This window comes from Cimex lectularius, unplaced genomic scaffold (genome assembly GCF_000648675.2).
Source record: "Cimex lectularius strain Harlan isolate CLEC.00 unplaced genomic scaffold, Clec_2.1 scaffold7, whole genome shotgun sequence".
NCBI lineage: Eukaryota > Metazoa > Arthropoda > Insecta > Hemiptera > Cimicidae > Cimex > Cimex lectularius.
Window position 1 is genome coordinate 2,144,260 of NW_019392731.1, and position 24,543 is coordinate 2,168,802.

Genomic DNA, 24,543 nt, shown 5'->3' on the forward strand with positions numbered 1-24,543 from the left:
CCAAGCCTCACGGTCTTATAAAAAAGAGTCTTGTCTTCACAAAAATTACACAAACACAAAGAAGAGGGTGAAATACCGAAATGTGTCTGACAGTCCAACCAAGCAAGGATAGTCAGACCATGATGATCAGTAACAACCATTTTAGAGTTGATTTTTAATTGTCTAAGTTTTAACCCACAATGACAGTCAGTTATGCAGGTTTAGCGTAACAAAGCGCCGTTCTCAACATTTTGGGGATGTTTGTTAGAAGTTTGAAGTATTAATTGCCCAAGACTGCTAGATGTATTTTATGAGTTTTTTTTCATAAATTGCTTTTTATGCCTCCTTATGTAATATAACTTTTTATTTTATTGATATCCTAAAAGAATTTACTATTATTGATTAAACACTGCCTGGAGATTCAAATAGATAAACAAGTTTTGTAAACAACAGTTGTCACTGCATTTTTTCTGAGCATTTCAGGCAGACTGGAAAATTTTATAAACAAATTTATTACTAAGGTAGGCAAATAAATTTTAGATAACATTTGAAATTTATGAGAAGTTAAATTAACAAGTGTAACTAATTTTTATGAAAATCTATAAAACCACATTTATAGACTTAAGATTGTGTTGACTTTTGGTCAGTTTGGGTTTAAATTATTTATGAAAAATTTATATTGTTGATTGCTGATTTATATAAGCACAAATCTGCACATACATGTACAGAGTTAAGCCTACCACTTCTCACAGTCCGCCAGCAATTTCTGCTTTTGTACTACAATGAACTACTGGCAGGCCTCAAGAATCACCAACCGGGTGTTGGCAGTCTTGGGTAAGAACTCGATCTTATCCAACTAGTCACCAAGGTTGCACTCTGGGGTACTAACAACAGCTAAGTCTTTTCAGCCCTCAATGCAATCAGTTTCTAAATCCAAGCCCAGTCACACTCTTGCACTTAAATATATTATTTCTTATTTACATCTTTCCTCAGGATGGTGGAGTACTGATATAAATAAATTTCTTGAGACAAGTTTTTGAAATTGAATTTAGTATAAAATAGAGAGTTATTGTAAAAAGACAAAATATGTCCTGTTAAAAAAAAAAAAAGTGTTATCTCAGTTATAAAAAGTTTAAAAAAAAATCAAAAAGTGTTATTACTCAGTACATAAGGAATATATCTTTAAAATACATTTGTTGTATTAATGATTTCTTGTTTAGATTTTAACATAAAGTGAATTATTTATTAATGGTATAAGTAAATTTTTCAATATGGCAATGTATGGAGTATTCTACAACTGATTTATTATTACAATTACTTATCATATTTGATTTTTTATACATAGTTGTGATATATTGTTAAATGTTTTAAAAATACAAAGGGGATTGCTTGTTGTCAATATAAACATCAAAGAGACTTCTGTTGATTTATTGGTTCACACAGGTAAGTGAAGAAAAGTAATATATGTACAAGACTATTGTAGCCATCTCCCTTGTAATCTATACAAGTGTACTAGTATGTTACTATCCAGGACTTAGTTTTTACTTGAAAAGACAATTTTTAAAGGATTCTTTGTAAAAAAAATTTTTTTTTAAATTTGGTCACTTTCAAATGTAACAACATTGTAGCATATATTTGAAATTTTTATGTGACTAATATCAGTTTTATTTGTCTACATAAGATCAGCGATATGGAAAATATCAAGAAAGAAAAACACTCAGTTCCTTTGTAGATGTTCATATTTGTTAACCAGTAAATCATTAGAAATAATTTCATTCAAAATCCTGATAAGGGGAAGTATTCCATTAAAGCCTGACAAATAGTTTTTGCGTACAATTGTATTGGAAGTATATAGTTTGAGATTTAAATGCTGTTACGATTATTTCATTCAATCTAATTATTTTACTAAATGTCTTTTAAAAGATGGTTTTTAAACTTTTAATGTAAGACTAAAATCCTATGTAATAACTTAAAAATTACAGATTTACCAACTGATCCAAGATGTCTAAACGAACACATACTGATGAGAAACCAGGTCCTTCCAGGGAGAAAAGAAAATTTGCCAAATGTTATCCTGAAATCGACATGGATTTATTTTCATTGCCCAAAGAACTGGTTATAGATCCTAAAGACCTGCATAAAAAGAATTACTTTACTTCAAAAACTGAAAAGCACAAGGATACAAAACCAGACAGAAAAAGTGTGGTATGCCAGTTGAATAATTATTTTAAAATTAAAGTAGTTACTACCTCTAGTTTAAAACTGACATTTTTTTAATGTTTGCCAGAGTAAAAAGAATTATTATCTACAACTGAGAAAGGAACGTGAATCCTTTCGGAAGAGGCTGGTGGAGGTGATATTAGAAAATGAAAATGAGGATAGCAGGTCTTGCACAGAGGCTGGGAATAAAGACTTCCTCCGTTACCATTACTACATTAAATATGGACTAGACACAAAACATGTTTCTCCAATAAATTTAGAATGGATTGAAAGGATTATTAATTTGATTCCGATTCATTTAAAAACCAATGTGGATACTCTAATGAACATGTTTCGAGAGATGGAAGTCAGTAAATAAATAGTTAGGAATTTCTGTATGATTAAACTTTTTTTTTAAGGTAAATTACATGTATACGGTTAAAAAATCTATTGTGGATTTTGTCCTCCAAGATGCTGCAGATAGAATGTTACCAGGAGATTATGCCAAACGAAAGTTGCAAATTGAAGATGTAAGTCCATCTCAGTTACGGCTCAACTTTTATGATGCAGGAAACAAATTGTTAAAAAGACTACATGCTGTAAATCCAGTGATGGTTCAGATTTTGAGCCTTTGGAATGATCATTTTAGGTGAGTAATATTGGAATACTTTCAACCTGTCTAATATACTTATAAGAAATTAGTGTTGAAATGTGTTTTCTGAACATAATTTACAGGTTTCATAATTTGCAATGACAATTTAGTCTACCTAAACTTTTCTTCATTGTTATTAAATAGTTCTGTATTTTTCAAATTAAACTATTATTTTAGCAACCTGAGGATGATAGACATAAAATCATTAGTAGGCAGAAAATCAATGTTTGAATTAAAGCCCTTTGGAATTTTAGTACAGGAGCAAATAAAAATTACAAGACAAATTTTAAACACAGAATGGCTACCTGCAGTTCAGGAAATTTTTCTTAAAGTAAAATAATTAAAAACAAATTTGCTTTATGAATTTGTTTATTCATGAAACCTTTTGTCCGACTTACTTTTTCCAGGGTGCGAAAAAAGGGCTTCTACCAAATCCAAAAAATGCCAAAGCAATGGTGCATTTCTATAACTCTGTGGATGCAATAATGACTTTTAACTTGCAGTCTCTGTGTCTTGAGTCAATTGCAGATTATACAAAATTCATCTTCGATATCAGAGTAAGAAGTAAATCATATCATCTACTACACATGTTGAAATAACATTGCTGTTTACGATTTTCTAGGGCACTAATCCTGGATTTTCTATAAAACTCATTCATAAAAATAAACTCCTGCTTTTTGACCCTCCTTTTCCCAGCTTTGAGGAGCTTATTCTTCAAGCTTACGACATAATGATAGAGTCAATACTGGATGTACCAAGATTGGAACATACCCTGTATATGGACCTTGATGATGATGTCCAATACCTTAGTGTAATTCATATTTTTCCATCTTGAGATATTAGACATACCCTTAGGTAATGTTCTTCTTCTTGATATGCAGCCAGTAATTTTGTCTGAAGTCGTCGAAGCAAACAAGAAAAAGGTAGCGGACCTTCTTGAAGAGCAAAGAATTGGCCCAGAGTTGAGAGTCCAGGATTTTGATCAGTACATTAATCTGATCAATGGTGATGTAAGCCAACATTTTTTTTTTAATTTTGATTAATTGAGGACATTGAATGAGAATTGAATTGGTAGAGTGAATGCTTAGTAACAAATGACAATCTGATTTTATATTTGCTTATTATTACCATATGATATTAACAAAATACTGCAATGAAAATTTTTATTATTTATTATTAACTGATAACTGTGGCCAAATAAAATAGATATTTTTAGAATTATTATTGCGAAGTTGTTATTACTAATTATAGTTTGCAAACAGAAGTTTCTCTGGCATTAATATAAATAAATATAAGTGACAAACAAAAGTAGAAACTTTTTTCAGCAACTGATTATAGGCTGAAAATATTTCTCACTTATTTTTGGTGTGTTCAGCAATTTGAGCATTATTATTACTACTTTTTTTTATTTACTTGCATATTAGCTGCCACAGCAGTGTATTGCAGCAATATGATATTTGAGGATAAAAAAAAGGCTAAGGGCGATGGTGGGAATTAAACCCTTGGGGTCTATAAGCTAAAAGTCTAACAAGTTGGCCACCCTGCTAGCACGGTCACTCTTTTGAGCAATTTATTGGAAATTCTTTCATTCCAAAATTTGTTGTATTATATTGTATAATTTTTCTTTCTGAGGTAAAATGAGCAAACATATAGTCATCATGAGGATTGTTCAAACTTTAATTTTTTTTCATTTACATCAAATTGGAAATAAGCCACATTTTAGCAGTAAAACGATTATCAATATTTGTCATAAAAATATTTTTAGTAAGATAATAGTAATGAACTTAAAATAGGAAGGATCTTAAAGCAAATTTAAAGAATCATAACTTTAAACATGCAGTTTATTTGCTAAATAAGTTCCAAGTAAAATAAAATGTATTGTTATTTCTGTATTCCTTCTAATGTAAATTAGTATTAAAAGTTTAGTTTATTTGTCAATTTTTCTATGTTTCCTTTTAAGGCTTTAGAAGAAGTGAACAAATTTTTGAAAGAAGACCACACATTTGAAAGATATCAAAGAGAAGTAGTCAAATATGACAATCTAACCAAAGAAATTCCAACAAATTTAGATGTGGTAGTATGTACAGGGCTGTACCACATGGGAAGGGAGGACATAATAGAGACACTCATGAAATCTGCACAGCACTTGAAAAGTTTACTGACAAAACGGCTTGTCAGCGATTACTTAGAAATGTGCAGAATGTAAGCGAATAAAAATTATTAGTTTATGCCAATTTTATGCTGATTATTAATATGATTTTTAGCCTTGGAGAAAATTACAAGTCCATATCTGATAAACTGTTGGCAGTGCCAAAGGACACTGCTGAATTGATGGAATTGAAAGGGTACAGTAGAAATATTGAAAATGTGGTTCTTTTTGATATGGAAGATAAATTGAGAGATGTCATGGCTTATATTTTATTTCTGTCTGACTTCTCACCATTAACTCCTCAAGAAACAAAACAAAACACATTTACACTGACATGGTATACTAAAATGAATGAAATTCTTGAAGAGAATAAATCTTTGATTGAAAAGAAATCAATAGAGTTCCAGGATCAACTGAAGGTTTTATTTTAATTTTATAAATTATTTTATAAATATTTTTTATAACGACTGATCACTAACTTTATTTTAAAGGAAAGAATGAAAACTTTCATTCAATCTTTGGAAGCTTGGATGAGCGACGTGGAATCATTTGAAACATTTGGTGACATAAGTAAACTGAATTTTTACCAGGGCATGGCCACTGATTTGGACAATAAAATTGTTGAAGCTATAACCATAGTTGATAAGTTTAATGAAGAAGAAAGAGCATTCGGTTGGGATGAATCCTATTATCCAAAGCGCAAACAAGTAAGCAATAATATAAATTTTCACAGATTTATAGTACTTATTCTATCATTCCATAGATTGCAGACAAGCTAGCTCCTTTTAAACGATTGTATGACAATGCAACCGAATTTATTAGTAAACATAACAATTGGACCACTTCAAGAATTGGTTCATTTGATCCAGAGGACATAGAGTCAGAAACTGCTCAGTACTACAGAAATATTTATAAGCTTGAAAAACAATTTTCTGAACTTCCAGAGCCTAAAAAACTTGCTATTGCGGTAATTTTCTTTACTAATTGTGTGAACAATTTACACTACATCTCCTTTAAAATAATATTTAGGTCAGAGAAAAAATTGAAGAATTTAGAAGTCATTTGGCAATTGTCATGACTCTAGGAAATCCAGGGTTAAAAGAAAGACATTGGGAAATGATATCAGAAATAGTTGGTTTTCCTATGATTGGAAAAGATCTAACATTAGATAAAGTATTTGAGTACCAGCTTGAAGAATACAATTCTAAATTTGAAGCTATAAGTGATTCAGCCACTAAAGAGAATAACTTAGAAAAGTCTCTAGCCAAGATGATGAATGAATGGGTAGACATGGAATTTACAGTTCACAGCTATAGGTAACACATTAATGTTTATATATTCATGAATTAAGAGTCGTTTGAAAAAATAAATTTTTGAATTTTACAGAGACAGTGGAACACACATAATAGCAAGTGTTGATGACATACAATTACTTCTTGATGATCACATCGTAAAGACGCAGACAATGAAGAATTCACCTTACATCAAACCTTTTGAGTCGACAATTTTGTAAGTCGTCAATAACTAATACACAATTACATTTAAATGCATGTTTTATTAACTGGTACAAAATAGGCAATGGGAGGCTAAACTGCAGCTTCTACAAGAAATAATGGACGAATGGCTTAAAGTTCAAATGACATGGCTTTACCTTGAACCTATATTTTCATCGCCAGATATTCAACAGCAAATGCCGGAGGAAGGGAGAAAATTCAGTGCTGTAGATAAGGTAATAATGCTATGAAAATTGAACTAAAATTTTAATAATAAAACAAAAAATGCAACTTTTAAATTGATTCCTATTCTACTTTATGTTAAACGATGGTTATATTATCAACTTATTACATTGCTGGTGTTTCTAGATTTGGAGAGACATAATGAAAGCTGTGATCCAAAATACTCATGTTTTGTCAGTTATTGAAATAGATAAAATGCTGGAAAGGCTTAAAAAATCAAATACACTTTTGGAAGTCATCCAACGTGGATTGAATGACTATCTGGAGAAAAAGAGGATATTTTTCCCTCGATTCTTCTTTCTATCTAACGATGAATTGTTAGAAATTCTTTCCGAAACTAAAGATCCGACCAGGTATAAATTCAACGAAGGACTAAACTTTTATAGTTCAAATGGTGATTCTTGACATCTACTTTAGAGTGCAGCCGCATTTGAAAAAATGCTTTGAAGGTATTGCAAGATTGACATTCACCGAATCTCTTGAAGTCACGCATATGAAATCTAGCGAGGGTGAAATTGTTGTTTTGGTTGATATAATAAATACTGTTCAAGCTAGAGGTCAGGTGGAAAAGTGGCTTATCCAATTGGAAGCTGATATGAAAAAAAGTGTTCACAAAGTATGCTAATTATTGATAATTTAAATAATTTTTAAATAAATTCATTAATTTATAATCTAGATGGTCCAAGAGGCAATGGTAGCTTATCCAAAAAGTCCGAGGCATGTTTGGGTTTTAGAATGGCCAGGACAGACTGTTTTGGCTGTTTCCAGTACTTACTGGACTTCAGATGTGCATGAAGCCATTAACAAAAAAGGAAATGGCTTAAGCAAGTATAGGCATAAATGTACTCAACAAATTGAAAAAATTGTTGAACTGGTTAGAGGGCAATTAGAAATTCAAAACAGAATAACATTAGGTGAGAAAAAAAACTGTAATTATAATTATAGGTAGGACTGATTATTATTGTTATTTATAATAATATAGAGTACAACAGTCATAATTACTTCAAAATATAATCAATTTTTGTTGCATTATAGGAGCATTAGTCACAATAGACATTCATGCAAAGGATGTTGTCGTATCAATGGAGAAGAGGAAAGTCAGTAAAGATGATGACTTCCTCTGGCTCAGCCAGTTAAGATATTATTGGACCGTAAGGCTCAATACACGTTAATTTTATTTTGAAATTGTTAAATTGGTATACTTTACATCCTGTAGGAAAATAATTTGATTGCATCAATGATTAACTCTTCTTTAAAATATGGTTATGAATACTTAGGAAACTCAGACCGTTTAGTCATAACTCCTTTGACTGATCGCTGTTATAGAACATTGTTTGGTGCTCTACTGCTTCATTTAGGTGATTTTTTGTTTGTTTAATTTGCAAATAATAATTTAAGGAGATGTTCATTGTGCTGATTGATTTTTAATGAAAAAGAAAGAAGTTATTTAACTAAATGAAATTTTGTTTTTAGGAGGTGCACCAGAAGGTCCCGCAGGAACAGGAAAAACAGAAACAACCAAGGATTTGGCAAAGGCGATTGCAAAACAGTGTGTTGTGTTTAACTGTTCAGATGGGTTGGACTATATTGCATTAGGGAAATTTTTCAAAGTAATAATCAATAATCTAAGACTTTTGTTGAGATTTTATTTAACTTGTTTGACTAGGGTTTGGCCGCTTGTGGAGCGTGGTCCTGTTTTGATGAATTCAATCGTATTGATCTAGAAGTATTGTCTGTCGTTGCTCAACAAATCCTTACCATCCAAAGAGGCATCATGTCTGGCAACCAAAAGTTGTTATTTGAAGGCACTGAACTGGATTTAGATGTGACATGTGCAGTTTTTATAACTATGAATCCTGGATATGCTGGAAGATCCGAGCTTCCAGATAACTTGAAAGTAAATTCATTCCTTTTTAATACTTAGTTTTCTATATTATTCAAACTTTACAAAAAAATTGCAGGCTTTATTCAGACCTGTTGCTATGATGGTGCCCGATTATGCTATGATATCTGAGATCAATTTGTATTCTCATGGTTTTGTTAATGCAAGACCTCTTGCTGTTAAGATTGTTGCCACTTACAAATTATGCTCAGAACAGCTATCTTCACAACATCATTATGACTATGGTATGGTAACGTTGATTGGTTTAATGAATTCTATGTATTTAGAATAATTTATAGGTATGAGAGCTGTTAAAACTGTCCTCACTGCTGCTGGAAATCTGAAACTGAAATATCCAAATGAGGATGAAGACATTTTAATGTTGAGATCAATTAAAGATGTCAACTTTCCCAAATTTCTCAATCATGACTTACCCCTTTTTCAGGTATTATTCTTATCCATTTCTAAATTTGTATAATTTTAAAACATGTTGTTAGTCCCTATAGTACTCTACAGTTATTTTATTTAACATCTTTGTTATTTACAGGGCATTGCTTCAGATTTGTTTCCTGGGATTTCATTGCCTAATCCTGACTACACTGTTCTAAACAGGGCAGCTAAAGAAGCCTGTGTAAATTTGAACTTGCAGTGTACACCATTCTTTTTGGAAAAGATACAACAGATATACGAAATGATGATTGTCCGACATGGTTTCATGATAGTCGGCTTACCTTTTAGCGGGAAAACTCGAGCATACCAAGCATTAGCTGCGGCATTAGAAATTATTGAAGAACGAGTAATAATTGATATTTTTGCCATAATGTAGTACTATTAAATTATTGTTTTACAATTTAAGCAAGAGATGGATGAACACAAGGTTGAAATAATAGTCATAAATCCAAAATCTATAACAATGGGTCAATTGTACGGCCAGTTTGATGATGTTTCTCATGAATGGTCAGATGGAATTTTAGCTGTCAGCTATCGACAATTTGCGATGTCAACTAACATGAATAGGTACAGTAACATTTTGTATGGACATAAAAATTAAGTACAACAAATATACAAAATTAAAATTTTAGGAAATGGCTCATTTTTGATGGACCAGTTGATGCAGTTTGGATTGAAAATATGAATACAGTCCTTGATGATAATAAGAAACTATGTTTAATGTCAGGAGAAATTATACAATTGGCTAAAACTACCAATTTAATTTTTGAACCTATGGACCTGGAAGTTGCTTCCCCTGCTACTGTCAGTATTCACTTAAAAGTGAAATGAAAACATAATATTTACTGATAATTGTTAGGTGTCACGTTGTGGAATGATTTATATGGAGCCATCTTCACTCGGATGGGAATGCTTAATTTATTCATGGCTTAACACCTTACCATCGACTTTACATGCACAAAATAAGCAGTTGATAAAACAGCTTTACTTTAGGTTCTGCCCTGTAATTTTCCAGTTCTTTGCAAAAAATAAGATGAAGGTATGACAAAATTGTTATATAATCAAAGTTACAACAGTATTTACTTAGAGACATAAAATAACCAAGTTAGAAAGGATGTTCTGAAATAATCATACTCCATCATTTAAATGTCACAATAATTACAAATTGTATGAGGTAATAGACTGTATCAAATTTAATTAATAAAATAAAAGAGAAATGGTTGTATTTACAAATAATAATAATAATAATAATATTTTGATTTAACAAAGTAGCCATATTTATTATTACCAAACTAACTGAATTTAGCAAAACAAATAATGTATGACTACTAAGAAATATTGATTTTGTATGAATGAGTTAGTTGTAAATGTATTTAAAAAAAAATACTTTTAAATACTTTTAGATAGTTGTATTTAAGTAAAATTTTGATTTTAGGAAGTATTTCCATGCTCTGAGTCCAATCTTATTCGTGCAGTGACAAACATCTATGACTGTTTTATGGATGAATTTTATGATATTAAATATGTTGAAAGTCTGAGCGATCTAGATATTAGAGCACAGCTTGAAGTAAGAAATATAATGATTTACCTGTTTATCAATAATTTTCTCACTTTTCAATAATAATTTAATAACAGGGTGTTTTTTTCTTCTCGTGCATTTGGGGAATGGGAGCACATCTAAATTCAGAAAGCAGAATACATTACAGTTTGGTCTTCCAAGGTCTTCTCAAGAAGGATTTCCCAGTTGATTTACTAAGCAAGTACAATCTTTCTGCTGAATTGACCAAACCTCCGAAGAAGAATTATATATTTGTGCCACCGTCTTCAGGATCAGTTTTTGATTATAGATATATTAAAGAGGTAAAATTTGCAATGATCTAATATTTATTGAGTCTCTTTCAAATTGGACTTTACCGTAGGGAAAAGGAAAATGGAAATTGTGGTCTGATGATCTTGCAGGGCTTCCTCCTATTCCAAGAGATATTCCTGTGAATCAAATAATTGTCCCAACCATTGAAACAATACGGATGATGGCCATTATGCAACTCCTTGTTCAGCATAGTAAACATATGATGTTTGTAGGGCAGACAGGCACAGGAAAGTCATCCTATGTGACTGTATGTAACAAAAAAATATTTATTTTACATTTAAATAACTAAATTATTTTGTAGTACTTTTTGTTGAAAAAAATGGAATCTGACATTTACAAACCACAGTTTATTAATTTTTCGGCACAGACATCTGCTAATCAAACGCAAGATATTATAATGGGAAAACTGGACAAAAGAAGAAAAGGTAAAAATTATTTCAATTAGTCAAAAATTAATTTTTTATCCAATACTTTTTATATTTAAGGTGTTTATGGACCCCCGCTTGGTAAAAAAGGGGTGATTTTTGTTGATGATGTTAACATGCCACTGAAAGAGGTTTTTGGAGCTCAACCTCCAATTGAGATTTTGCGACAATGGTTAGATCACTGGACTTGGTATGACAGGAAAGAAGTCGTTCCAATTAAATTAGTAGACATACAGGTATTACTTTTATCCTTGTACCACAGTGTTTTCATTTTTAATATTTATTTATTTTATTTTTTTAATTAGTTAATATGTTCAATGGATCCTCCAAGTGGTGGTAAAACAGTTACCCCAAGATTTTGGAGGCATTTCAATATATTTGTTATTAACGAATTTAACCATGATACCATGATTGCCATATTCAGTAAAATAATGCTTTGGCATTTGGACACTAGGTATTAGATATAAAGTTTTATATCTGCATACTTCTAAATTATGAACACTTCTTAAAAAACCAATTTGATGTTTAGAGGATTCAGCAAAGAGTTTGATCCTTGTATAGAACAAATAGTCGGAGCCACTCTTGCAATATACACAATGAGTTTGGCTAACCTTCTTCCGACCCCTGCTAAATCTCATTATACATTTAATTTGAGAGATTTCTCCAGAGTGATTCAAGTAAAATTAACCCTTTATGATAATTTATCGACATCCACTGATCCATTTTTATTATTTTAGGGAGTATTACTTTCTGTACCAGAAGCAATGGAAGATTTGAAGGCAATGAAGAGACTATGGGTTCATGAAGTAATGCGAGTTTACTACGATAGGCTAGTTGATGATGTAGACAGATCATGGTTGATAAAAGCTCTACAAAGAGTTTGTATTCAACATTTACTTGAAGATATGAATGAGCTATTCAGTCATCTTTGTGGACGCGGCGTTAAAAAGGCAAACATTAAAATAAATGTTACTGGAATATTTTAGTGTATGCTATTTGATATATTTTAGGTTGGAGATAATGAGCTAAGAAAATTAATGTATTGTGACTTCGCTAATCCTAAAGCAGATCAGAGAAATTATATCGAAGTTACTGATATTGCAAGTTTAAGGAATATAGTGGAAGGATATTTAAATGAATATAATAATATGAGTAAAAAGCCGATGAACCTTGTAATGTTTAGGTTTGTAATTAAATGCTAAGTATTTAGATATATATAAAATCATTGTTTTTTCTTAATTCACTGCATAAAATAATATTTGGAAATTTTATGCAGTTTTGCTATTGAACATCTGTCAAGAATTTGCAGAATTTTAAAACAACCCAGAAGTCATGCACTTCTTGTTGGTGTCGGAGGATCTGGAAGGCAATCACTCACAAGATTGGCATCCCATATTTCTGAATATGACCTATTCCAAGTAAGTTCATTCCTCATTGGGTTTTTTAACAGGTTTAAAATCCTTCTTTTAATTATTACAGATTGAAATAAGTAAATCTTATGGAAAAGTTGAATGGTATGATGACGTTAAAACAATACTAAAGAAAAGCAGTGGATCAGACACACATGTCGTATTTTTGTTTTCAGATTCTCAGGTAAAAACTAAATTATTAAAGCCAATAAATTACACCTGCCTTTAATATTTCCCTTGATCTTATCTTTTTGCTTAAAAAAAAGTATATTTAATAAAGTTTATTTATTGTTTTATGTTATTTTATGAAGATAAAAGAAGAGTCTTTTGTTGAAGATATTAACAACATGTTAAATTCTGGAGAAGTGCCAAATATATTTCCAATGGATGAAAAAGTAGAGATTTGTGAAAAAATGAGGCTAATTGATAGGCAAAAGGAAAAATCTATGCAAGTAAGTTCATGAATCAAAATTTATTTACATACATTGCATTTTTTAATTAATAATTGTATAATTTTTACATAGACTGATGGAAGTCCAGTAGCTTTATTCAACTTGTTCTTACAAATTGTAAGAGACCAATTGCACATAGTCTTGGCTTTCAGCCCGATCGGCAATGAATTCCGAGTCAGGTTAAGGAAATTCCCTGCTCTTGTGAACTGTTGTACAATTGACTGGTTCCAGGTAAGTCCTTAAGAATACTAATTTAAAAGAATAAGATTAATTATAAACAAAATTAAAGGCATGGCCACAAGATGCACTACTAGCTGTGTCGACCAAATTTTTATCAAACATTGAACTCATAGACAAAGAAAGACAAATGTGCATCGATATGTGTCAGAGTTTCCATACTGCAACTCAAGAACTGTCCCTTAAGTTTAATACACTCACTGGGCGATATACATATGTCACACCAACTTCTTATCTTGAATTAATAAACACCTTTATCGAACTTCTTAATAGAAAAAGAGAGTAAGAATTAATTTACTTAATAACTCAAACAAAGGTTTTTATCCTTTGATAATTGATTATAAAATCTTTCGTCTTGTATAATTTTTGTAGAGAAATTATTCTTGGCAAAAGAAGGTATGAAAATGGTTTGGAGAAACTTGCTCATGCTGCATCACAAATTGCTGTAATGGAAATTGAATTGAAAGAACTCCAGCCTGCAATTCAGGAAGCATCAATAAAAGTTAAAGAAACTGTTGCTCGTGTAGAAGCAGAATCTGAAGATGTTGCTAAGGTACGAATGTAAAATTATAAATTCTGCTGTAATTGAGCTACATTTAAGACGTAAAATAACTGCAATCTTGTATCTTACAGAAAGAGAAAATTGTCAAAGCAGATGAGGAATTAGCTAATGCTCAAGCAACTGCAGCCCAGGCTATAAAAGAAGAATGCGATGAAGATTTGGCAGAAGCAATGCCTATTATGGAAGCTGCATTGGCAGCCTTAAATACTTTGACTCCAAATGATATAACTGTAGTCAAATCAATGAAAAATCCACCTAAGGGTGTCAAAATAGTAATGGAGGCAATTTGTGTGGTTAAAGTAAATTTTCTTATTAATTATTATTATCAAATAGTAAAAAATATTCACTATTGAAAAGAGCTTATATATTTTTTAAGGATGTTAAACCAGACAGAATTCCTGATCCTGATGGAAGTGGTAAAATGGTAGAAGATTACTGGGGTCCTTCTAAAAGAGTATTGGGTGACATGAAATTTTTAGAAGGTCTAATTAATTTTGACAAAGACAATATAGCACCAAGAATAATGAAAACCATACATGACCGTTTTCTAAATAATCCTGAATTTGATCCGGAAAAAGTGAAAACAGCTTCAAATGCTGCTGAAGGCATGTAGCGATTCATATAAATCTTATTTCTTTAATTTTGAGTGTTATGACATATCCATACAGGTTTGTGTAAATGGGTAATTGCCATTTCAAAATATGACAAGGTGGCAAAAGTTGTTGCGCCCAAAAAGGTTGCCTTAGCAAAAGCAGAAGCGGAATATCAAAATGCAATGGCTGCTTTGGCTAAGAAACAACAGGAGCTGGCTATAGTCAGAGAGAAGTTTGCTGATTTAGAAAAAGAACTGGAAAAGCATAAAGCTGAATTTAATAAACTGCAAGAGGAAGAACACTTGTGCACTTTGAAACTGCAAAGAGCAGAAGATTTAATCCATGGTCTTGGTGGAGAACAAACAAGATGGTCAGCCCTAGCAAAAGAATTAGGAGAAAGCTATTATACCTTAACAGGTAACTGTAACATTTACTTAATTTTAAAAATAAGAACAACTAATTGTAAATATTCCAAATTAAAGGTGACATTCTGATCGCTGCTGGCATTATTGCCTATCTTGGACCTTTTACAAGAGATTTTAGGGACTCTCAAGCAGAAACTTGGGTCCGCCAAGTAAAAAGTTATAAAATCGTGTGTACTAGTGACTATTCATTGATGAGTGTATTGGGAGATGCTGTTGAAATAAGAGCATGGAATATTTATGGACTTCCTAGTGATGCATTCTCAGTTGAGAATGCTATAATTGTCAAGTAAAAGAAATTTTATTCACTGTTAACTTCTGATCATGGCTAACTATAATTCAACTCTATATTGTTTTATATTTTAAATAAGGTATTCAAGACGCTTCCCATTAATGATTGATCCCCAAAGTCAGGCTAATAAATGGATTAAAAATATGGAAAAAGCCAATAATTTAAGTGTGATACGTATGACACAATCTGATTATGTCAGAATATTAGAAAATGCAATTCAATATGGCCAACCAGTAAGTTATATTGGTGTTTTTTTTCTTTTAGTATTTAAATAAATAATTGAAATTTCAGGTATTAATGGAAAATGTTGAGGAAGAATTAGATGCACTTTTAGAACCTCTACTTTTAAAACAAACTTTCAAAGCTGGTGGTGCTGTATGTATAAAACTAGGTGATTCGACTGTTGAGTATTCACCTAGTTTTAGGTAAGTTATATTGAATTTGTTGTGTTAGTAAATTAAATACTCCTATTTATTAAATTTTTTATTGCCAATTAGATTTTACATCACAACAAAGTTGCGAAATCCTCATTATCTGCCGGAAATTGCTGTGAAAGTGACATTACTTAATTTTATGATCACACAGATCGGTCTACAAGACCAACTGCTTGGAATAGTGGTTGCAAAAGATAGACCTGACTTAGAAGCAGAAAAAAATCAACTAATTATCCAAGGAGCAGCAAACAAAAAGTATCATATTGCAAATTTTTTGTTTTGCCTGCCAGAAAAGTAAATAATTTAAAAAATAATAATTTTTCAGAGAATTAAAAGAACTTGAAGATAAAATTCTTCAAACTTTATCAACTTCTGAAGGAAATATATTGGAAGATCAAGAGGCTGTTAATGACTTAAGCTCTTCTAAAGTCTTATCAAATGAAATTACTGAAAAGCAAGCCATTGCTGAAATCACAGAAAAGAATATTGACAATGCTAGGCTTGTTTACTCACCAATTGCTGTACATTCGACAATCCTATTTTTCAGTATAAGTAAGTTGCAAATAATTATACTTATAGTTCATTCAAGTTTAAACTAATTATTTATATTTAGCTAATTTGGCTAATATCGATCCTATGTATCAATACTCATTGGCATGGTTCGTGAACCTTTTTAAATCTGCCATTGATAACACTGAAAAGAGTGAAATAATTAAAGACAGACTCAGAGATCTGAAAAATTATTTTACATATTCACTCTATGTTAACATTTGCAGAAGTCTTTTTGAAAAGGTAATTTTTTTTCTGCTAGGTGAATGTCTATTTTTTTACTAAACAATATTATTTGACAGGATAAACTACTTTTTTCACTCCTATTAACGGTAAATTTGATGTTCGATACTAATGAGTTGGATAGAAATGAGTGGATGTTTTTTCTAACTGGTGGAGTTAGTTTGGGAAATCCTCATCCAAATCCAACGACATGGCTTCCTTCATCTTCTTGGGATGAGATATGTCGGCTTGATAACTTGGACCATTTTACAGTAATTAAGTCTTAAGTTGCAGTTAAAGTTAATATTACTATGACATTGTTAATGTTGGTTAAAATGGGTTACATGTTGTAAAATGTTGGTTACATTGCTGATATTATGTACTTATTGAGCTGGAAACTAAATAAATAAAATGTAATCACTTTAGCATAGTGTATTTTAAAGTAGCAAATTATTAAGAAAAAAATGTATAAATAACTGGTTATTATTGTTGTAAAATATTTCAAAGACTAAAACTTGTATTTATAACACAGGGCATAAAAAATCACATCAAAACCAATGAAAATGATTGGAAAGAGATATTTGATTCTTTGGAACCCCACGGAATGAAGTTTCCAGAACCTTGGGAAACAAAATTGACACATTTCCAAAAATTGCTTCCTCTACGTTGCATCAGACCGGACAAGGTAGTTCCAGCAGTTCAACAACTTGTTGAAGGTAACTTGTTTTATTCGACAGGATCATTTTAAATACTACTGAAACCTGTTATCTACAGCAAGACTCGGTCCTCGGTTCATCGATCCTCCACCTTTCGATTTGCAAGGATCATTTTTGGATTCGCAGTGCTTCATACCATTGATATTCATTCTCAGCCCGGGTGCAGACCCGACTGCCACACTTTTGAAATTCGCTGAAGACACTGTAACTTATATAAAATAAATAAATTGATTAATTAATTTTGACATACAATTTATTGCCTTTATTACAGGGATTTGGAGGAGCAAGATTAAATTCTCTTTCTCTGGGTCAGGGTCAAGGGCCAATTGCTATGAAACTTGTTAATGAAGCTATGAAAATGGGTACATGGGTTGTACTTCAAAATTGCCATTTAGCCAAAAGTTGGATGCCTACATTAGAATCAGTAAGTAATTTTATGTGTAACATTTTAAGGAAAAAATAAATTATATTTGTTTTAAAGAATATATTCAATTATGTAGATTTCTTTCTTCAAGAGTTGAATGAAAATGGATTAAAACTTTCACCAAAACTGCCTAATTTGATTTAATTCTTTTTTTAGATCTGTGAATCCTTAAGTGCTGATTCTACACACCCTGATTTTCGACTTTGGTTGACTTCTTACCCAGCACAGCATTTTCCAGTGTACATTTTACAAAATGGAGTTAAGATGACTAATGAGCCTCCAAAGGGATTGAGATCTAATATTTTGAGGTGAACAATCACAACAAGTTATTTTTGTTCAAAACAATCCTGAAAATTAAAACTTTTTTCTGCAGATCATTAACAAGTGATCCAATAAGTGAATTAGAATTTTTTGAAGGAAACAAACAACCAAGACCATTCAAAAGACTTTTGTTTGGACTTTGCTTCTTTCATGCAATTGTGCAGGAAAGAAGGAAATTTGGGCCACTTGGTTGGAATATTGGTTACGAATTTAATGAAACTGATTTACGTATCAGTGTGATGCAACTTCATATGTTTTTGGACCAATATGAGGTTTAGTTTTTATCCTTTGAATCTCAATGAAAAATATAAATACCTTAAATCATTCATGTATTTTTTGGGTTTTATTAGACAATTCAATTCTCAGCACTGAAATATTTAACGGGTGAATGTAATTATGGAGGGCGTGTGACTGATGATTGGGATCGAAGAACCCTCAACACTATTCTTCAAAAATACTATTGTCAGAAACTAGTGGATGAAGATTCAGTTTATTACTTTGATCCGACATCAAGTAAGTGATATTGAACTATCAAATGTTTAAAATTAGTATATATAGGTTTTATAAGGTAAATTTTCCTCCTGTGATCTGCGGGTGAAGATAAATTTATCCTTACCAATAATCTTGGTCATATCGGTAAGGATCAATTTATAATTTTTATAATTAGACTAGTTATATTTTTATAATTTTATAAGTTCATTACTCATGTAATCATATCTTTTTTTCAGATTTATATTACTGCCCTGATATAAAATCTTATGATTCATTGATAAATTTTGTAACTCAACTTCCTTTGACAACTAAACCTTCAGTTTTTGGGATGCATGATAACGCCGATATACTAAAAGATAAACAAGAAACTATGCTGCTATTTACAAGTACATTGAAGACACAGGTTTGAATATTTTATGAATTTAATTGTACTTTAAACTAATGGATTTATGTTTAAAAAAAAAAAATTAAATTCTCCCCTCCTTTAATTTTTTTAATGCTGAAAATCAGGATATTCGTAATGTAAGTAAAATAGAGTTCTTCTCCCTGCTCATGGTTTTTTCTTAAATTTTAAATGTGTCCTCATTGCTTAAAAAACAATTTTATTTTTTGCAAAATATCCCAGGACTTGTGGGAAAAATATTTGTTGGTGAGTAACTGGTACTGTATTTTTTTTTTTTTTTTCACCAATTGGTGAAAACCTATGCATGTGTGACTTATGGTTCATATTTGTGTTAATATTTTATTATGCATGTTTTTTCATGTCCTCAACCTTAAATCGTAATGTGAGAATAACAGATTAATGTACTTTATTTTTCAACAGGAATCATCAAATGAATCCCAATCTGGAGAAGGAACAGATCAGCTTGTTTATGATGTGGCAAAAGATATCCTTCAAAAAATTCCCCAGCTTTTTGATATTGGACTGGCCATGGAAAAATACCCGACTTCATACTCCCAATCAATGAATACAGTACTTGTCCAGGAGATGAATAGATTCAATAACCTAATAAAAAATATTACAAACAGCTTAACTAATTTGCAAAAGGCTATTAAAGGTAATGGTGATCACGGATAACTTTTGGAATATTTCTTTTAGAAAAAAGTGCTAATAATTTTGTTTTCGCACAGGTTTAGTTGTTATGTCAAATGAATTGGAAAGTATATACAAAAGTGTTGTCATTGGGAAAATTCCTGCATTTTGGGCCAAAGCTTCGTATCCTTCACTTAAACCTTTAGGAAGCTACATAACCGACCTGCTTCAAAGATTAGATTTTCTTCAGGTTTTCATTTGATAATTAATTGATAATAAGCTAATTTTAAACATTTATATTGATTTTAATTGTCTTTAATCAAGAAATGGTATGAAAATGGTCCTCCCGTTGTCTTCTGGCTATCAGGATTCTTCTTCACTCAAGCATTTCTCACTGGTGCTCAACAGAATTTTGCTAGGAAACATAAAATTCCCATTGATTTATTGGGTTTTGATTTTTTTGTATGTCAGTCTGAACAAAATGTGTTCATTGAGGTATTCATATATTTTATTTTGAAAATAGGTTCAAAAGGCAACTACAATGTATTCTCCACCTGAAGATGGAGTGTATACTGATGGTCTGTTCTTAGAAGGTGCTCGATTTAATAGAGAAAATATGTGTTTATTTGAGTCTTTACCTAAAGTACTTTATGAAAGTATGCCCATTGTAAGTGCCCATTTTTATATTAATTATTAATTATTGAACTTCTTTTTTTATATTTAAATAAATCATTAATATCTGAAATAAGTGATTTAAAAAAAATAATTTGTAGATGCTTTTAAAACCAACGCGAAAAACTGAGCTTAATGTTGGTGGAAGATATATTTGTCCTGTTTACAAAACAACCGAGAGAAGAGGTGTTTTGTCAACCACAGGACACTCGACAAATTTTGTCATTGCAATGCTTCTACCTTCGAAAAAGCCGGGGGATCATTGGATCATGAGGGGAGTAGCGTTACTTTGTCAGTTGTCTGATTAATATGCAAATCTGTGTGAATCATAAATTCAGAACTGAAAAAAAATTAATGAAAAATTGTTAAAAGGACAACAAGGGTGAGATTGTTCTTTTAATTTTACTATGTCTGTACAAAATTGCTCTGTAAATAAAATGAAATACAAGTGGAGTTATTTTATTGACACTACCATTCCTTGGCTCCATATATAGGGAGCGAATAGAAACATCAAATGATATGAGAAGTGTACTTGGCAGCAATTCCTTACTTTTCCGATTTTAGGAGGAAACAGGGGTATTTTTGTATATAATGTATGATTGGGGGTTCTTAGTTTAGTAAAGAATAACCTAGAGTTAAGTTTAAAACTTTACTTCCTTAAGCACAAATACATAGATTTGCACTATCACACTTTGACAGCTTACACATACACAGATTTTTTTAAATTACATTTAACCTTGTTATCATATATTACAAAGTTAGGTTGAAAGATATATTTTGTGTTAACTGTTTTATGAGAAAATATTTGTTTGTGTGAATGTGTGTGTAGTACAAAAGAGTTGGTGGTGAAGTGTTGTAATGAAAATTTTATTTAATTACCACAAATATTAATATATTTTAATATAATAATTTTTCAATGCTACATAGACTGTTTAACATTGTAAATAATAAAGTTTTCCATAATTTTGATAACCGATAAAATTAAAAATGCTTGTAATACCAATTTGTATTCAACTGTTGAATTGATGGTTCAATTTCAGATGAGTTTTCTTTCTTTCCAAATGGTGGATTATCTGCAGTCACCAGATAGTAAATTCCTTGAGTGCTGAAATCCAGTACTGTTTTACAACGTTGAAGAAAGTCATTTTAATTATACTTATCATAAGTATTATATTTTATAGTAGACTAAATTGTGGAAAAGAAGGTAGATGAAAAGTTATCTATGAGACTTTCAGGTGTTCACATTAAAAACACAAACATTCAGAACTTGTGGGTTTGGCCCTGCTCAAGATGCAAACTATTCATCTTGCCTTCCATTCCATAATTTAGAATACTACAGAAAGTATTTAGTATTGAGCACAGCACAAACCTGCTAAGACAGTGTTCACCCATAACTACTTTTGTTTCGTTTGAACATCCTTTGTTAGCAAATTTATACCAGTTATCGCATTTTGTTGCTATGAATGATGAAGGGTTTTCTATTGATTCCATAAAGTAATAATATGATCTATTATGACTGCATTTACCTGAAAGTATGAATAAAATCTGTAAACAGTTTATAGTTTCATTAATTTCTAATAAATTACATTGCAATGTTTTACCTAAAGCATCAAAGCCACAACCAGGCTGAATAAACGTTCCTTTATTAGGATAAAAATCTGCATGTCCAATGTTGGACCAAATACCAAGGTATAAAGCGCACGTATGAATAATATCAACAAAATTCGCTGATTTGTTAGACAGTTTCTCACTTTCAGGAACATTTAAATACAATGGTAAAGATGGATCGAGACCTGTCATTGAATTAAAACAGTACTGAAATTAAACATTGTGTTATTTTGTTTTCACCTGTTATTCGTCCAATTTGTCCTGTTGTGGTAAAATAACCAGCCACTCCTGATACATGAGCCCCTAAACTATGACCGATCAAATGTAAATCTTCAGATTTCACCTTGTGCTTTTTCACTAGTGAGTCAATGAAACTTGCAACAATTTTTCCTGCTTTTGTAACAGCAGTTTTGGCAAATCTATAAGATTTATTTGCATCATTACTCCAATCAAAAATAATAATATTGTAGTCACCAACATCTAGATATGCTGTACAATATACAAAAAAACTATATTATTTTGCATAAAATAACATTTATAATAAAAATTTCTTAATAATTTCTTACTGTCCTTCAATAGTGTGCAAAAGGTAGATTCCACAGACCCCCTCCAACCATGAATTAGAATCTTTGTTGGATTCTTTGGATTAAATTTTTTAAATAGTTCTCCATTATTTGTAACATTTACCTCATAAACATCAGAGTTATTTAAATTGTCTCTGAAATATGCATTATTCCAATAAATTTCGTCAAAACTACAATAGTATTTATTATTTCTAAATTCAATTTCATTATTTTCTGTTGAAAATTGTATTTCAATTCTGAATTATGTATTTGTTCATAATAAATTTATTCACCTTGTAAATAAATGAAAACAATGTGTAGATGCATGTTTTGCATAAACCCAATTGCTAAACCTTTCATAGCTTTTTGATATCCCTCCAAGCACCTTTTGGAAAAATTGTGAAGTTGTATGTCCTGCAAAGACTTAAAATAAACTAAACTCTTCTATATATACATGATGGGCAAGTGAGTTACCACAATTTGAAACTGATAAAATGACTAGAAGGATACAAAATGTATTAAAATATTTCATATTCCAAGAAATGTAAAAACTATCTGTAACAAAATCCATGATGTTAATACAAAAAATTAAATTGTTTCAACAAGTTTCGTATTAACTTTTGGAAATATCAAGAAAGCACATTTCGCTTATATTTAAGTTGTAGTTTTACATTCCCATCATCCAGGTCATCAAATCATCACTGGTTTGGTCAGCTAGGCTTATTTTATTGGAAGTAATTTTGATTTAAGATCAATAATTTAATGAAATTTTGATTTAAGATGTATACTTTAAACTTTAAGATTACTGAGCTAGTGATTATACATAATACAAATACTTCAAGAAATTAAATTAAGTAATAACAAATCACAACAGATATAACAGTTTTTTACCAATGCAACAAGTTTATGAGCCTTCTATTCTCATTTTTATATGAAATGGCATTTTATTACTTATATGATTGTTTTCAATATTTTTTGTAAGATTTCATAGAAAGAATATTAAATATTGCATCTACATTGGAAAAGGAGGAATGTATTGCATCATGCTGCAGTACATATGAGTCAAAAGGAAATGATGGCGTTGGTGCCGCATTCGTCTGTAACAATAGGAAAATGATGTTCTCTTTGTCAACAGTCTGTAGTAATTTTACAGCTGAACTACTAGCCATAATTAAATGTCTCAGTGTGGGAGACCACAAGCCCCCTAATGTAATAGTTTGTTCCAATTCTCTCTCTGCCATCTGAACCCTTTAAAACCTCTTCACGACTAATCCTAGAGTACAAGATATTTTTCTTATGATAGCAAATCAGTCTGGGTGCTTCTTATAGATCCCGAGTCATAGTAGCATAATTGGGAATGAAGAAGCTGACCACGCAGCAAAGAAAGCTATAACAGAAGGGCATAAAGTAATCGAAGTACCTTACGAAGATTTTAATTCATTTACTAAAAAAGTTATATGGTCACAATGGGAAATTGAGTGGCAGAGAGTGAGGAATAACAAACTTAGGGAAATTAAGGGCTCTGTCAGAGTGGGACAGATCCTTACGAAAACCCAGGAAAGAAGAAACAACTTTTGCTAGACTGAGGATAGGGCACTGTCGATTGACACATGGTTACTTAATGTCCCAAGAGCCTGTTCCAGTGTGTCCAGAATGCGAAGAAATAATCATTGTTAAACATATTTTAATAATGTGTGGTGTTTAGTGATCGTTAATTAATGATTATTTTGAAATCATGAGATGCAGTCGACAAATTTTCAAGGCAGTTAGATCTTTAGTGGTTTTTTGCACCCCCCCCCCAAAAAAAAAAGAGAAAATAGAGCAATAAATGCTGTATATTTTGTAGATTAGAAGGAACATTAAGTTCCTCCATGGTCAAACTTGATTAATTAAGAAGATTATATTTGAAAATTAAGAAGGAATTTTTTTTTCATTTGCATGCTAAATTAACCTTTGTATTTTACCTAGATTTCACTGAATTTAAACTAAGTTCCATGAGTAACACTAAAGTATGTTTTCACCGCTCATGATGAGCATAGATCCATAAGATTAAATTTAAAAAAAAATTATTGTTAATGATTTATTCAAATATAATACTTAGTTTACAAACCTCCAATTGTTTCATAGTTTACTTACTACTGAAATTGTGCACTGAATGATTTTAATTTTATCACTGAATGCTTTAAATGGCGAATTATCA

General features: G+C 31.0%; 3 protein-coding genes across 5 annotated transcripts; 2 read left to right on the forward strand and 1 right to left on the reverse strand.

Moving 5' to 3' along the window:
- The first annotated feature begins 1,258 nt into the window (after positions 1-1,258).
- LOC106663801 (dynein heavy chain 7, axonemal-like) lies at positions 1,259-4,284 on the forward strand. Its single transcript, XM_014388892.2, has 9 exons — positions 1,259-1,422; positions 1,962-2,184; positions 2,267-2,545; positions 2,598-2,827; positions 3,008-3,161; positions 3,238-3,387; positions 3,453-3,641; positions 3,712-3,840; positions 4,255-4,284. The coding sequence occupies exons 2-9, from the start codon at positions 1,981-1,983 to the stop codon at positions 4,282-4,284; spliced, it is 1,365 nt and encodes a 454-aa protein (XP_014244378.2). The 5' UTR covers positions 1,259-1,422; positions 1,962-1,980.
- Positions 4,285-4,834: 550 nt separating this feature from the next.
- LOC106663802 (dynein heavy chain 7, axonemal) lies at positions 4,835-20,634 on the forward strand. Its single transcript, XM_024226865.1, is given in 56 exon segments — positions 4,835-5,032; positions 5,095-5,398; positions 5,471-5,686; positions 5,743-5,946; positions 6,009-6,295; positions 6,366-6,488; positions 6,555-6,708; positions 6,842-7,068; positions 7,133-7,331; positions 7,392-7,629; positions 7,751-7,866; positions 7,932-8,073; positions 8,189-8,325; positions 8,382-8,612; positions 8,677-8,842; positions 8,897-9,042; positions 9,145-9,393; positions 9,454-9,614; positions 9,680-9,851; positions 9,907-10,086; positions 10,483-10,614; positions 10,683-10,907; positions 10,967-11,164; positions 11,219-11,342; positions 11,403-11,578; positions 11,648-11,796; positions 11,872-12,019; positions 12,080-12,525; positions 12,619-12,760; positions 12,822-12,935; positions 13,063-13,203; positions 13,276-13,434; positions 13,493-13,722; positions 13,813-13,993; positions 14,074-14,301; positions 14,379-14,607; positions 14,671-15,012; positions 15,078-15,306; positions 15,389-15,542; positions 15,601-15,734; positions 15,807-15,998; positions 16,069-16,295; positions 16,357-16,535; positions 16,595-16,786; positions 17,047-17,230; positions 17,289-17,434; positions 17,502-17,654; positions 17,811-17,962; positions 18,028-18,247; positions 18,326-18,488; positions 18,704-18,870; positions 19,291-19,525; positions 19,599-19,750; positions 19,825-19,962; positions 20,024-20,167; positions 20,274-20,634. Coding segments are annotated over 56 exon segments (10,488 nt in total). The 5' UTR covers positions 4,835-4,928; the 3' UTR covers positions 20,481-20,634.
- On the reverse strand, positions 17,351-24,254 carry LOC106663833 (pancreatic triacylglycerol lipase-like). Of its 3 annotated transcripts, XR_001340095.2 has the most exons (9): positions 22,962-24,254; positions 22,818-22,898; positions 22,637-22,757; positions 22,347-22,498; positions 22,021-22,269; positions 21,774-21,965; positions 21,542-21,698; positions 21,173-21,290; positions 17,351-17,438 (listed from the first exon to the last, which is right to left on the reverse strand). XR_001340095.2 is itself a non-coding variant. In XM_014388929.2 (8 exons), the coding sequence occupies exons 1-8, from the start codon at positions 22,984-22,986 to the stop codon at positions 21,154-21,156; spliced, it is 1,101 nt and encodes a 366-aa protein (XP_014244415.1). In that variant the 5' UTR covers positions 22,987-24,251; the 3' UTR covers positions 20,808-21,153. The 3 variants fall into 3 exon arrangements, 2 of the variants coding, with proteins under 2 accessions (XP_014244415.1, XP_014244417.1); XM_014388929.2 differs by lacking the exon at positions 17,351-17,438 and having other exon boundaries at positions 20,808-21,277; positions 22,962-24,251; XM_014388931.2 differs by lacking the exon at positions 17,351-17,438 and having other exon boundaries at positions 21,144-21,290.
- Between the last annotated feature and the right edge of the window lie 289 nt (positions 24,255-24,543).

Bases quoted from the DNA above. Each gene is read 5' to 3' on its own strand.
- LOC106663801 (XM_014388892.2), top strand. From the start codon at position 1,981: ATGTCTAAACGAACACATACTGATGAGAAACCAGGTCCTTCCAGGGAG. The intron at 2,185-2,266 runs GTATGCCAGTTG...AATGTTTGCCAG, and splicing joins AACCAGACAGAAAAAGTGTG to AGTAAAAAGAATTATTATCT. The intron at 3,841-4,254 runs GTAAGCCAACAT...CTTGCATATTAG, and splicing joins TTAATCTGATCAATGGTGAT to CTGCCACAGCAGTGTATTGC.
- LOC106663833 (XM_014388929.2), bottom strand. From the start codon at position 22,986: ATGTGCTTTCTTGATATTTCCAAAA. The intron at 22,499-22,636 runs GTGAATAAATTT...TGCATATTTCAG, and splicing joins TGTTTTCATTTATTTACAAG to AGACAATTTAAATAACTCTG. The intron at 21,699-21,773 runs GTAAAACATTGC...TCATACTTTCAG, and splicing joins TTGTGGCTTTGATGCTTTAG to GTAAATGCAGTCATAATAGA.